The sequence below is a fragment of the Sylvia atricapilla genome, chromosome 7, assembly GCF_009819655.1.
Source record: "Sylvia atricapilla isolate bSylAtr1 chromosome 7, bSylAtr1.pri, whole genome shotgun sequence".
NCBI lineage: Eukaryota > Metazoa > Chordata > Aves > Passeriformes > Sylviidae > Sylvia > Sylvia atricapilla.
In genome coordinates this window covers 33015272-33029806 of record NC_089146.1, presented here as the reverse complement: position 1 = coordinate 33029806, position 14535 = coordinate 33015272, and the positions used below count along the sequence as shown (strand labels likewise).

Here is a 14535-nt window from a genome sequence, read left to right as displayed (position 1 = left end):
GGAGCAATTTACACTTAGACAATGGCACTAAGGCTGCGCCCACTGCAATAAAAAGCCTCGAACCCTCCTCCCTAATTACGGTCGCCCACCTGTCTCCACTCTGAACCTTTCCATGCTCTCAGAAGTGACAAAGAACATTCACGCTCCTGGGACAGGAATTTTTTGTGCCCCTCCACCACATGGAGGCACAGCCACACTGGCACATCACACAGTCATTGCTGTGAGCATCCTTCACGCTCACCTGCTGCAAAAGTTGCCAATTATGGCCAAGAGGCACAAAACCAGCATTTTAATTTTTTTTTTTCAAATTAGCACAAAATTACCATTGCATCACACAGAGACGGCAGGAAAACCTCTTTTCCCATCCAGCTTGGAAAAGAAGGCCCACCAAGGCAGTTCTGTACAAACTCTGCCCTTCCTCAAAGTCTGCAGGAAGGATTAATTTTCACCTCAGTTTATGCCTTCTATTTATTGATGAAAAAGGAATTCCATCTAAAATTAAAAGAATCCCTAGGACAACATTTTCCAGAAAGACTTTGGAGGTCTTTCTAGAAGAGAAACAAGAATGCACACTATAGTACCTGTTCCATCTGTGAATTACATGGTAAGTTCTGTCCATCCTCCACAAAAGCAACAGCAAATAAAACTGGTTTTGGACAGGATTCTTCCTGGGACTCACCATTTAATTAGCCTCTAGTCTAGATGGTCTTGGACTTTGGGTTTTGACTGACAAAGTCCTCCTCTTTAAAAAAATCTCTAATTTCTTAGGCTTAAAGGTTTCCTCAGTGCTAATGGACACGAGCAGGGGAGTGGCTCCTGCCCATCCCATTCTCCCAGAGGCAGAACACCCTGGGCCCATCTCCTGCTCACACTCGGGACTCCTCTCTGTGCTCTGCCGCCCTCCAGCTCCATCCTCCCTGAGCTCAAGGCTGGCCCTTCCTGCCCTGCTCCTTCAAAAGAAAAAGGGGTGAACACAAAAAAATTCCTAAACATGGACCTCCAGCACATTAACAGTGGATTTTTGAGAAATTACTAATATTTTTATATGACAAGATTAATGACAATATCTGCCCACGTTCCCAGCGCTTCGTGTCTACATAAAACATTGTGCCATAATGAAGATAATTGAAAGTATGACTTCCATCCATATTTAATTAGCACTTGGTGCTAAACTCATTATTTTGGTGCAATTAATTTGGCATCTTGCTGTATGGCCTGCACAGATTCCCTCCTGGAGGGTTGTTTTATTGGTGGGACATAAGTGACATAAGACATGTGCAGCTTCCCCAGGCATTTTCCAGGGGACTGTGAAATATGGAGAATATGACTGACATTTTAATCTACTGCAGGATACAAGAGCACATTAAAGCTCAGAACGTGCACGTGCATTTGGCTGAGGCATTTCTGCAATAAGGGCAATATCCTGCTAAACCAACAGTTCTAGAAAACAAACTGTACCATCATCACACCAGCTCTTCCACGTGTCTTTGTTCAAAAATCCCTTTTCCAGGCTGCAAAGGACACAAATGATGTCAGCACTCAGCTCTGGGGGCGAGGAGCAAGGAAAGGTTCTCTTCCCTTCCAAATGATTTCTGCAGTTCCCCCCAAGAGCAGTGAGAGCAGCTCTGCCCCCACCCACTCAGCAACAGGAGCCCAGCACCCAGAGCACAGCCAGAATCCCTCCCTTACTGTCATTTCCCTTCCCCTGCTCCCAGCAGCTGATGCCCAGGAGAGGGGGACAAAATAAATTCTGCAAGGTGCAAATAGGAAAGAATACTTGGCGTACCACGTGAAAGCGACACCGAGTCTTCCAGATCAAATTCACTGGAAGTAAAACACTCCTCATCCTCTGCTCATCGATTATTTGATGAATCTTCTGCTCCGAAGATTTGACAGAGATGTAAAAGAAAGAAAATCACAACATCAGCAAACTGCAATTGCCCCATTGTTCCTGTGCTGGCTCCTCCTGCCCCGCTTGGAGGGCACTGGGGTGGGCAACACAAGTGCTCTCCTTCACTTCACCCCCAGCTTCACTATTTAAGCCAAACTTGCTGAAGAAAGAACTTTTGACAACCCCATAGTCAGTCTCAGCTGCAGGCTGAGCAGTGGTGCCTCGGCTCCACCCAGCCAGCCACGGCCTTGGGAAGGAAAGCAGGTAAAGATCACAAAATTGTGACAGCACTACTGATGGGTCTGTGGTAAGAATCTCTACACACAGCTAAATAAAGCTTATTTTTATTACTGACGCTGTCCCAGTGGCACTGAACATTGCTGAGCCAGCCCTAAGTCCCATTCTCGCTTCTCAAGAATGAAGAAAAATATTCACGCCAGATGAAAATATTCATCTTTGTAATTCATGCAAAAATCCAAACCAGGTTTGACAATCTCAGACAATCTCAGTGCAATAGCACCTTCCCCTACATATTTTTGTCCAGGGGAATCAGGAACAAATGTTTAGTTTGCTCTCTGCAAACAAGCAACAAAATTATGGATTCTTTTGACAGCACTGACAAAGAAAATACAACAACTGTTCATAGACTACAAGCAAGAGTGTGGAAATACTCATTACACAAAGTGGCTCCAAATTCAAAATGCTCTTTGTTTTATACCACATGGAGCACCCTCAACAGCTGATGATCCAAAAAACCCCTGGTCCTTTAAACATTTCTCCTATAAAGTCATAAAATACCTGCACTTTTTACCTCTGCTTCTTTTTCTAACTGCCCAGAATATTCCAATACCTTATTGGAAAACTGCAGCCTCCTGCTGAGTGTGCCCCTTGATTACCAACTCAACACATTCTGAACACCCATACTGGTTTGTTTTTTTTTTTTTTTTTTTTTTTTCAGGATAATTCTTCCATAAAGTGAGTTTGCTTAAGTACTTCAATTACAATTTGTACAGAATATTCAGAGGTGAATCTAACTGGGGCACGCTGCCCCAGTAAACACCACATATTTAACTGGGTGGCAAAACAACTAGAATGAAATATTTATTGATTTAAAAAGTAGCTGAAACTGCCAACACTCCATTTCTCTGGTGAAGTGTATCTAAAGAAAAAGGATTTCTAGAGCTGCCCAAAGATGCTGATTTCAGACGTACAGACCTCGCCACTCTTGGAGGCTCCCAGAGCTGGGGCAGGTTTGGGGTTTGTTTTAATGACTCAAATGTTGGATACCTGCAGAGCAGCATGGAAACCTGAGCTCCTGTGCAGACAGAACGACAGTGCCTTTCAAAATCTCATGCTGCTGATGTTAAACACGAATTTTGTGTGATTATTTATTTGGATAAATCCCTCCATGTGCGCATGTCAGGGGTAAAACACAATTAACGACAACAAAAAGGAGGCATAGTGAGACCCTAAAAATAAAATAAAATAAAATCCAAAACCAACCTCTGAAGAGCAGATGCCCTCCAGGATTTACTCAGTTTTGCCAAATTGCAGCTGTAAATGTTTCCCAAAGCTGATGCAGGATGAGTTGAGCTTCTGACAATAATTTCTGTATCCCTACATTCCTCACCTATCCACTACAGAAAAACCATCTTTACAGCAAAGATTGAAGCCTTGGGTTATGCCCAAATTATTTATTTGGAAAGACCCTATTAAACTCCTTAATGCATCCATCTTATTCTCCCTGTTCAACTGGTAATACAAAGCTGAAAATCTGAAAAGCCCCAGCACCCCAAAGAAATAACACACAAACCAGCCTTGCCCACATACACGAATCTGTAATTTTTTTAGAAACACTGGAGATTGAATATGCAAATTTTAAGAATGTATTAATTACCATTAATCATTCCTTCACAAAGACTAGAACTAATTGGAGAAATAATTTGAGAAAATTGAAGTACATGACAGAAAGCATTAAGATTCATTAAGTTTCAATTCTCTGGTCTGTCAGCTTGTCAGAAGTAGATGCCTGCTCTTCTAGCACTACTGGTAAAATACTGAGCATTTTCCTAATCTAGTACACAATTTAACCCCTTTTATAGTTTGTTCTGAGATTAACTACATCTGACACCACACATTTTTTGCTAAAGGCACTGTCACAAGGAAATTTGCATCTCCATTTCTTTAAATCAGCAAAATTGAACTTGCTCAAACATCACTCTAAAGCATTTGCAGCTTCACTAGGTATTTTGTATTTATTTACATTATTTGAGAGATGCCAGCACACATTCAAAAAAACCCATGAGAGATAACAGCAATTTGAAGAAAAAGCTGCATTCAAAAAATATCCACCCTGCTCCATACCCATGCCTCAAATTCATCTTGACTGCCACAGCCAATAAATATGCAAATGTTTTATGCCCCTTATTTGTGGTCCTGCAATAATCCTCTTCATTTGAGTAGAGTTGGTACAAACTCTTGATCCAGCACAGGAACCCCCAGTCCTGCAGTGAGGGAGGAATGAGGGCTTGGTGTAGTGTAAGAACTCCCTGATGTGTGTGTCTGGCAAGAGCAGCCCACCTGCAGGAGGTGACAGTGACAAAACTCACCATTTCACTGACCTTTTTTTCCTCCATTTAAAAACAGACGGTGTGGGCTTTACAAAGACCACCACAGCTTTAAATCTGGGGATGGCACAAGTACCAGAGGCAAGATTATGTCTTTGCTGGAGGCAAACATTTTAGTTGTACACCTCAGTAGCAAGTAGGTGGTTTGTTTTAAAGTTTCAAGACTCAATGAACACAGCTGGGGTAGAAAATTGTGTATGTAATACATAAAATTAATCTCAAAGCTTACTGAAAAGTCACCAGCTCAAAAAATGGAAAATATACACAAGTTTATGTGGCAATTAAGGTTAAAATAGGAGAGCCTGGTGCTGGAGCTTCTATGCTTTAAGATTTCACCCTATTAGAATGCTTTTGCATAGGCTTCAAAATTTACCTTTTTTAAACTGAAACGGCTCAGTCAACTGTGCAGGGAGAAACGTGGGAAGTCAAAAACTGTAACTGCTTAAAATGCAGCACTGGTTGTCTCCATTCTGATCAGCAGCACCAAGTCTGACATGGTGTAATTTATTTTCTGCATGACTATCGCTGCCAAGGCATGAAACATGCATAAGTTGGGCAGAGCAGAGATTTCCACTCATTATACACCAACCCTTGATTGAAACACGGCACCTGCACGAAAATATTGTTATGCTCCAAACTCTGCTAAGAGCGCAAGACAGAATTTGGTGTCAGGTAACGTTTTCAAAGGAAGATGATCACCAGGTATTGCTGCAGGCTCCTTCAGAACATTTTAACCAGGAGCTGGAAACACTCTTGATACTTTCTCTAGAAGCCAAGGCCACGCAAACTCTGCAAAGTTGTTGTTTTTTTCCTTCCTGAGTCTCAAAATCACAGGGTTGTTTCTGTTCTTTATACTTGACTCATGTGAAGCCCCATTTTACACCCAGAGCACCAACTTCACATCCTGTCTAAAATATAATTCTTGACACCCCCTGGAATGCCATTCCAAAGAACTCGAGAATTCTCTAAGCTGAACCTTGGAACCAACCCTGGGATGGGTTCTTTTCTTGGTGCCCTGCATGTAATGGAAAAAGCAAATCCTTTGCATCTCACATCTGAAACGCTTTACTCAACTCCCTGTATTTTTTCCAACTTTCTCTGAGAGTACAAAGAAGGAATCTTCAAAATTGACAACAAAAAACAAGTTTTTCTAGTGGAAAACTGCCAAGAAGTTTGCAGAAAAATAAACCGTTCAAGACTAATTTTAAGTGGCAATTAAAAGCATTTCCCGTTAGCACACTATCACAATGTTAAGTGCAAAGTTATTTGTGTGTAATGGAAGCAGCTGCATCATTAATCTAATTTACTTAATAAATGTGGCAAATAAAATTTGTAGTGCACTAGGTAATATTCTGCCTTGAATAGTAATTGTAACTGAAGCCATCTAAAACACAGAAAACCATTCATATTGTGAAGTTTGGAGTAGTGGCACGAAGACTCACTTTAATCAACTTTAATTTCTCACCTGACTGCTCAGGCTAAACTCAAATACTTCAACATCAAACCATCCCTTCAGCACAGGGCAGGGAATCCAGCAAGAGATGGTTTTTATTCTATCAGCCTCTATCACCAAGATTCAATATTTGAGCTTTCCCTTTTTTAAATAAAAAGGACATACACAGGACTGCACCAACACTGTAAAATAATTTCAACAATATTAAACTAAAAGGAGAAAAAAAGCTTTCTTCATGTGCTCAGTTTCCACACAAAAAACTGGAATTTGCTATAGAAAGAAAACAGGTGGTTTTTTAAATCAAAGCTCATTGAATCAATTTTGCTGAATAACAAAGAAAACTTTTTAGGATGACAAGATAAACAACTGAGAGAAAAACCATCTTCAGAAAGGATAAAAACATAGTCTTCTAAAAAAAGAAATAATGAAGTTTAATACTCTTTTATCCGAAATTTGAAGCTCAGATCAGACATTTGGACTGTATAAATAATTCTGATACCACTCACAGTGGTAACCAGTCCTGCACCCTCAGAGGTTACTGACCTGTGTGTGGGGTTGTGAGTTATGCCATTACTGACATAAACCCCACGAGGAACCTCGCACTGGATCATGGTGGAGTTCATTCAGGGATGTATATTTGAAGCACACCTGGAGAACTCTGCATGTACCTACCCAGACACACCCTTTTTCTAAAATAACTCACCTTGACAACATCATTACCTGGAGTTCAGCGTGTCCAAAGCCACACGCACAGAGCGGCCTATCAGCAGCCCCACATACCACTGTAAAGTATTTATAACCACATGAAACCCCTGCACTCCCCAGGCAGATTCCTCTTACTGCTCCTGTAACAAATGCCAGCAGCATTCCTGCTGCGTGTGCTCATTGGCAGCCTTTACTCTTTGGCACCACAAAGGATGATGGGTTTTCATGGTGGGTGGAAGAAAGAAAGCAGATTTCAAACCCACCAATCCCACCTTCGTTATCACAGCATCAACTTTTCTTGTCCTGACAGAGTCTGTGTAAAGGGAAACACTTCTCAGGTAGGCAAGCTGAGCTGCCCAGAGCTTGAAAGTGTCAAAACAGAAAAATAACCAAGTTAATGGAGATCAGAGCAAGGCTACAAGATGATCCTCCCCAGAAGAGGTTCCCAAAAGCACAGCAGCATATTTGGCACTAGACTGGCAGTGCTGGTAAAACACCTTTCTCCAAGCAAAGGCAGCCATTGGGAACAAATGCAGCACAGACAACAAATCAAGACAGACACACTCTGTATAAGTAACAACTTTATTGTAACTTGATGTGCTGAAACGCAAAAATATTTTCAGCAACAAGGTACAAAAAGTATTTCACCATTAACATCAGCTGATAAAAAAAGGCTGGATGGTTTGATACGACTGTTTACATATCTGAATTCTCTTTATCATTTCCACCCCAAAACAGGTCCAAGTCATTTCACTGGTTTAACTTCTAAAATAGGACTCATTGATCTTAAGCCTTCAAAAACCAGGTAACAAATACAGTGAAGTTCCTTGCAAAACACTTGAAATAGTGAATTCCCTTTACAAACATAGTCCATTTACTGTAAGCAGAAGCCAAGATATGAGACTAAGAGTCTTGGCTAGCCTAGGAGCTAAGCTCTGCACTAAAAACTCTACTGACACCAGACAAAGAGGACAGGTAACATTCCATTCGTCAATTACAAAAGAAAAAAAAAAAAAAAAAAAAAAAAAAAAAAAAAAAAAAAAAAAAAAAATCAACTGAGCTTAGGAATTTTAATCAACTGCAAAATTCAACAAAATTCGACAATTCAGGTAGCAGTACCTCACATTTGCAATTCACTGCCTTCTATGAAACACAGTTTCAAATACTGCATGTGGCTTTTATTCTCCCAAAGGAGAAGCCTTGCCGTGAGGATTTAAAAGGAACACAATCTCTCTGTAGGTCTTCTACTGATCTCCTGTGCAAAGGTGAATTTTATACTAAAAACTCAATGTTTAGAAAAACATCAGAACTAGAGTAACCTTGTGTCCATGATTATTACATTTTGACATACACTTATCTTGTAACAGCAAATATTATCACAATATCACAAAAATATACCATTACTCCACTTGTATCTGTAATACTTATTCCACTTGTTTGTGTAGTTTGTACCTCGGCGAAATTGAATTTAGGAAGCAAGAATCAACATGCAACAGAGGTCAAATGCAACTTGAACTTTTCTATCTCAACTGTATACCAAAGAGTATTCTTCTTCACTTTTAAAAATACGTTTTACAAAGGCCTTGCACCCTGTTAAATCATCCCTTCATTGCAAGTTTCCTAAAAAGGCACAGTGTGTTCATACTTCTGCATGCAGTAAATGGACTAGGAAATAAGGTTTATTTACTGAAGCAACTTCCACCCAAAGCATCTCCTTAGGAGAGGTTTGAATGGAGAAAAACAAAAATATATATAATACATAATAGCATTTTAACAGCAAATTGAGTCCTTATTTTTAGAAAGTCACCCTTGACAAAAAACACCACACAGTCACACACACACACACACGCACACACACACAGAGGACACATGCAGGGTTCTCCCCAGAAAAGCATGGAAGTGGTGGTTCACATCTATCTGAGAGAGTAGTGTTGGCAAGCCAAAACATGGCACCTTCATACGGCATATTCCTAACCTGGAGGGAAAACTAGGAAAAAAAAACCCCAAGATTTCAGCCTGGAAAAACCTGACCATTGATTATTGGATCGTTCCTGATCTGCTGCACTTCCAACTGAGGCTTTAAGGGCAAGTTCTTGAGATGTGGGGAATGAAACTGAGCTACTGAATCCAAAGGGGAAGGTTGTAATTACCGATGTCCCGTTCCAGTGAGAACACTGCACATCAGTAATTAAAGAGGTGAATAATTAGTGCACTCACTTAAGAATACAGCAACTGCTTTACCTTTTCCTCAAGATCTGACAGAACTTGAAAACATAAATAAATAAAGTCCAATGTGAACAGATGGATCAGCAGAGGGCTCTTTCCTGTTAGGGTAACACGGTTCACACTGCCTGGCTCAAGGAGGGGACACTGTATGATGCAGGTGATATCACAGCACAGTGCCTGACATGTTTTTGGTACAAAGTGTGCTATTAGGCTTTAAAAAATACTAATTTCTAGAAATCCTTAAGCTAATCCATCTGATTATTGTAAGGTGTTACTTTAGAACAGGCTGGCCTGGACAATCATTACAGCACGAAATATTCAAGTCACTTTGCACGCGAGCGCTGTGAGTTTTACAGTGATGAGGATGAGGAGCTGTAGTCCCAACACATTTCACAGTGCAGCAAAACCATCATGATTTTGGAATAAACACCTTCACCTCCTGTTGTGGAGAATGTTTATGAGACCTTATCTTAGATGAGTATTTAAAAATTGATAAATCTCTATAAATATGTAATTTGATGCCTTGTGTATTATTAGAATCTCCGATTTTACACTTTAGCCATCATAAAGATTTAGTTAGAGGGTAAGAAAAAAAATTCATGTTTAGAGGTTTTAGTCTTCTAAATTGGACTGGGCATTTTTTTCCAATTTACCTTTGTAAGTGGTTTACTAGATGCCAAAGTATAAAATTATATATTCTTTCCTCTAAAAATTTCATTCAGAGCAAGTCAGATGAATCTCAATGAAATGAGGATGGAGAAACGATCTGAAATTCTTCCTCTCTCCTCCCTGCATGACTTTTTTTAATAGGCAAACTCAAACCCTTATGCAAAGACATTTATAAATTAGGTGAGATCTCCTCCCATTCCCCACTGCAAAACCCAAGTTCTCCCTCCCAAAAAAAGAAATACAGCATATTATCACTATTACAGTAAACTCAATGCAATAACTCAGGGAACATTTAGAGTGTGCACTACTGCAGACTTTTCCTCCCAATTGTAAACAAAGCTATCAAACACTGAGGATGTTGATATTAAAGCTAAGGTTCATATAATAAAGAACTGGCCCGTGACAAGCAGTTTACAAATGTTTCATCCTTTTCACATTATGCAGAATTTCAATACCATCCACAATGCTAGTACAATAACTGAAATGCAAGACTGAGCAAGTCTCTGCTTGCAGATACCATCTGACATTTCAGGGAAATACTCCTCGACGTGTGCACAGCCTCCCCAGGTGTTGGTGGGAGCCATGCATGTACGTCAAGATGGGAAAAATCCCCTCAAAGTTTTTACCATTCACATGCCTTTTTCAAATAAGGAAAATATTCTGTTACTTAAATATGAAAGCTCGCAATAGCCACCTTCAATTGAGTCTTAAAAAGACATGCCTTTCTTTTCTAACAAAACTAAATCCCATGTGGCTGTGGGCATCTTAAAATGTATCTAAAAAGTTAAGCCACAATTACCTGTACCTCATTAATTCATCAAAAGCAAAATATATATGTACCACACAACATACAAAAGTTACACATGAAAAGTGCATATTCAAAATCCATTTGGCCCATTTCCTCAATTTACATTTGGTCATTCTATGCATCCTTGACTCTTCTATGCAGCCATACACTGGGATATATTTATTCCATATACAGCACTATTCCTTTTCACATTGAACTCTCTCACCTCTCGTTCAGTTCTGCATTAAATGTAAACTAATGATGGACCGTAAAGAAACACAAGCAAAAGGTTTATTCTGTGTTTCTTTTCACCGCTTGGACAGCTTTGACACACACACAATAAGCATTACAAACTGTAATGAAAATACATTTTTGGGCCAAACCATTGCATATTTGCCCCCACAATGAAAAATAAATTATGTTCAAAGCAGTATATTGCCATAAATAGCCTGTAGGCATTCGCTGAAGGTAAACAGGCTCTCCCTAAATTTAGCACTTGCCTAGGGTACATGACGTGCCTCTGGTTCAAGTGCTTTTAATGAGAGGCCAGTCAAAACCTTCCAGTTAGCACAGGACCAAACTATAATCTTTTCTTTTTTTCTTCTTCTGAAAATAATGGAAGATCCCTTTCAAAAATTAATCTTCAGTTATCAACTTTACTGCATTATGGAGCTAGTGCAATCCTGCAGAGCCTAGTCAAAAAGACAAGGCACATTAAAAAATAATAATAAAAAAATCAAGATACATTAGACTATATGGACTAGAGAGTCATTGAAGATAATTTAAGGCCTTTCAGTGAATTAGAGTAATCAGTCTAATTTAAAGCTGAGGATTAAACCATAAATTATCCATCTGAAAAGCAAACAATAGGCTTTTTCAGCTTCTGTTCTGTGGACAAGGATAACAAAAACTCTCGTTATGGTTTGTGAAAACACCTCTGGACAAGGAGGAGTGGAGTCAGTCCAATTTCTCTAGAGTCCATGGAAGATTTCAGGACTGTTTTAGCCGTTTGCGTGGAATGCCAAACTGTGGACACTGTGCAGACGCCAGAGCGCGAAAGGCCTCGGCTACTAAGTGAGGGTGGGAGTGGATCATGGACTTCCAGCCTGCAGTCTCCATTATGTCTGTTGCTTGGCTGAAAACAGAAGCATTGAGAAGAGTCACACAATTTTACAAACCAAAGGCACAGCAGAGAAGAGCAGGCAAGGCAGAGGTGCTGCAGAAGGGCAGTCAAATATTGTGGATGCCAGTGGAGGGTGCCAACAGAGAGAAGCAGCAATTTGCAATTTGGGTATAGAAATATGATCAGATGTGGGACAAAAGGCACTTGGTTCTGCTCTACTCAGTACCAGCCAGACCTCAGCTAGAGAACTGTGGCAGGATAACCACCTTGAAATTGCTCAGGAGAAACAATAAAGAGGAAAACTAGAAGAAAATGAGGTCTAGTGCAGAGACAAAAAGCAAGGGAAGACATGATAATCCCATTACATAAAAGGGCATGCTCAATTTGGGGAGGGAGAAGGATGACAAGATGAATCAGCTGAAACTGCAGCAAAAATGATGTAGTTCATCTCCTAGAAAGAGCCATGAAGGCAGATTAGCTGGTTGGCTCCAGACCCCTTCACTGGGAGCCTGCAGCCTCAGTACCAGTGGAGCATACTGAGAATATTCTCTCTTTTTCCAGTGCACATGATGGGCCACATTCCAACTTTCAATGGCCACTGTGGATTTTTAACTAACACAAAAGCAACAATAGACTTCAGCAACTATCATATTGACGTCCAGGAGATTAAAAACTATATATTCATATATATATATATATATATGTATGTATTTACTTTTTGGTGAACTAACATAGAAAAAAACCCCAAAAAAATTCACTTTGCAGATGAAGAATATTATATTGGCTGGGTTGCATGTCACAGAATAAATCTGCAATTTGGAACTAATATGCATCCATCCCAAGTTCTCATTGCTCTGCATTTTCAAAAGCCTTTCATGAGCACCCTCACATTGCTTCAGGAGCATTATCAAGCATGAAGTTATCAGCTGACCTCTACACCACGTGATCTCTGAAACACCTTTGGCAGATTTCTAACGCAAGCCTTTAATCTGCTGCTGCGAGTCAGTGAAGGGAAGGGCCTTGAGAAACAATACCTAAGTTCAGACTCCCTGGTACCAGGAGTCAGTAAATTAAGCCAGGCCCTCTCACATATTTCCCTGAATTACTGTAGATGTTTTAGCTGATCAGCATGTTAACTAGCAAACATTCAAGACAGAAGTCAGCTCAGGAGCTTCCAAATCACTTGAGAAGAAATACATCAAGAAGTTACACAGTTATGATTCTGAACTTATCTCTACTACAGGCACTTTACTATTTACCTTTTAACCACCCACTTCTTTTCCACATGCTCAATCATTATGCCTGTGAAGCCTTTTTTGTTTCAAGGAGAAACAGTAATTTTAACTAAGTGGTACAAACAGCCTTTAAGTTCTCTGGAGATCCTGATGGTAAGAAATAAAGTGTTCCACTGCCCTTTACACTGAGCCTACCACTAGCTATTCTGCAGTTGGCTGCCTTCCACTCTGTGATTCACCTGAGCTGCTGCAATCAGTGCCAGAGCCTGAGCCACACAGACTCAACCTATTTCCAGTGTAGGCAGGAGCCCTCAGAGTCAGAGGGACCTGACTGACGAGTTGTGTGGCCTCCAGAGCACTTGTGCTGGCATGAGGGAAGGTGCATGAACACGTCCCCAAAGGCAAAGAGAGCAACTGCCCTCCTTTCTGTGGAAATACTGCAGGCTCAGACTGACCCAAGCAAGTCTCAAACCCGCACTGGGGTTATCACTCCTCCAGGCACAAACCTGGGTACTCCTGAGAATGGTTTTCTCTATAAATGCTGCTTCCATCATCTCACAGCACTATGCCCCTGGGAGAGGGAATGAAAACCAGCTACTGTTAGGATCTCACACTGGAGAGCAGTTAACATTCCCTGTCATTTAAAGGGGGGAGTCACAACCATAGCTGGGGTAGCATCTGCTGAATCCTACTTTACTTACAGTCAGTGACAGGCCTCAGTAGTGTGGAAATGAAGCAACAGTTCTTAAGATCTGCAGTCTACTTAGCAGTGTTTGTACAGAACATCGTGGGGCAGGGAAACTTACTTGCTATTCCAGTTTTTCCCATCTTTACACCCAAGTTGTCTAAGAACACTGCACCTGCAAGAGAGAAGTGTGCTGATATTGGAGAAAGTCCACCAAGAATAAACACAAATATATTTAGAGTCTCAAAAGTATTACTTGCCTGTTAATAAAGTCTATTGCTTGTGCTTTTAGCTGTTCAGCGCTGTGCAAATCTGCGAGGATAAGAATGTCAGCAACGTTTTCTACCGAGAGGTTACTACAGAGTGCCTCCTCACACATCACCTTCAGCCGTTCCAGTGCATACTGGAGAGAGAGAAAAACTGCACTAATCATTCCTCAAACTCATTCCTTCTGTCCTCATCTCTACAGCTCTTAACACACTTGCAAGCCAGGCTTGGTGACTCCAGAGTTTAACATCAAACTGCTTCCCCACAGGTAGTGCAAAGCACAAAGTGCTGCACTGAACAGTTCTCAAATGAAATACAGGCATTAGGCTTGACAGAAACTAATTACAGACCGTGCTGACAGAGTTTTTATCACACCAACAAAAATTACTCATTCAGAAGTTTTCATTTCACTGCTGCTTGGTAAAGGAGGAGAAGCGAGGAACCAAATCAGCATTGAATGGGTTCACATCTCTAAACGAGGGGCAAGAATTGATACAATGGGGTTTCATCAAACTACATTGTTTAAAACAAACTTAATTTTAGCCCCAACCCATCTCTGATTTTCCCTCATGCCTGTGATACAGCCTACAAGAAATTCGATGGAAAATAACTGTATTCCCATATTATATTCTGCATGAATAAACCGTGTTTCTTCTTTGAAGGAAGTCAGTCTGAACAGGTTTCATTTTTATTTTCTGGTATTGCAGTCATATAACGCTACCTTATAATAGTCTCTACATTTATCAATTATGCCCTAAATCAAGGCCAGCATTCAAAAAAACCTTAATTGCTGGGCTGCTGTAAATCCCTTTATCTCAAAATCCACAGTAGAAAAAGTATTTCAAAGAACAACAATTATAAGAGTAG

At 40.4% G+C, this 14535-nt stretch overlaps 1 protein-coding gene across 1 annotated transcript in view; it reads right to left on the bottom strand.

Moving 5' to 3' along the window:
- Positions 1 to 7244: 7244 nt before the first annotated feature.
- Positions 7245 to 14535, bottom strand: part of SPOPL (speckle type BTB/POZ protein like) — a 33332-nt gene continuing 26041 nt past the window's right edge. The window contains exons 9-11 of the mRNA XM_066323170.1: positions 13662 to 13804; positions 13523 to 13576; positions 7245 to 11493 (exon numbers count right to left, since the gene is read on the bottom strand). Coding sequence (XP_066179267.1) covers positions 11349 to 11493; positions 13523 to 13576; positions 13662 to 13804 — 342 coding nt within the window. The 3' untranslated portion in view covers positions 7245 to 11348. The remainder of the gene's footprint in view (positions 11494 to 13522; positions 13577 to 13661; positions 13805 to 14535) is intronic.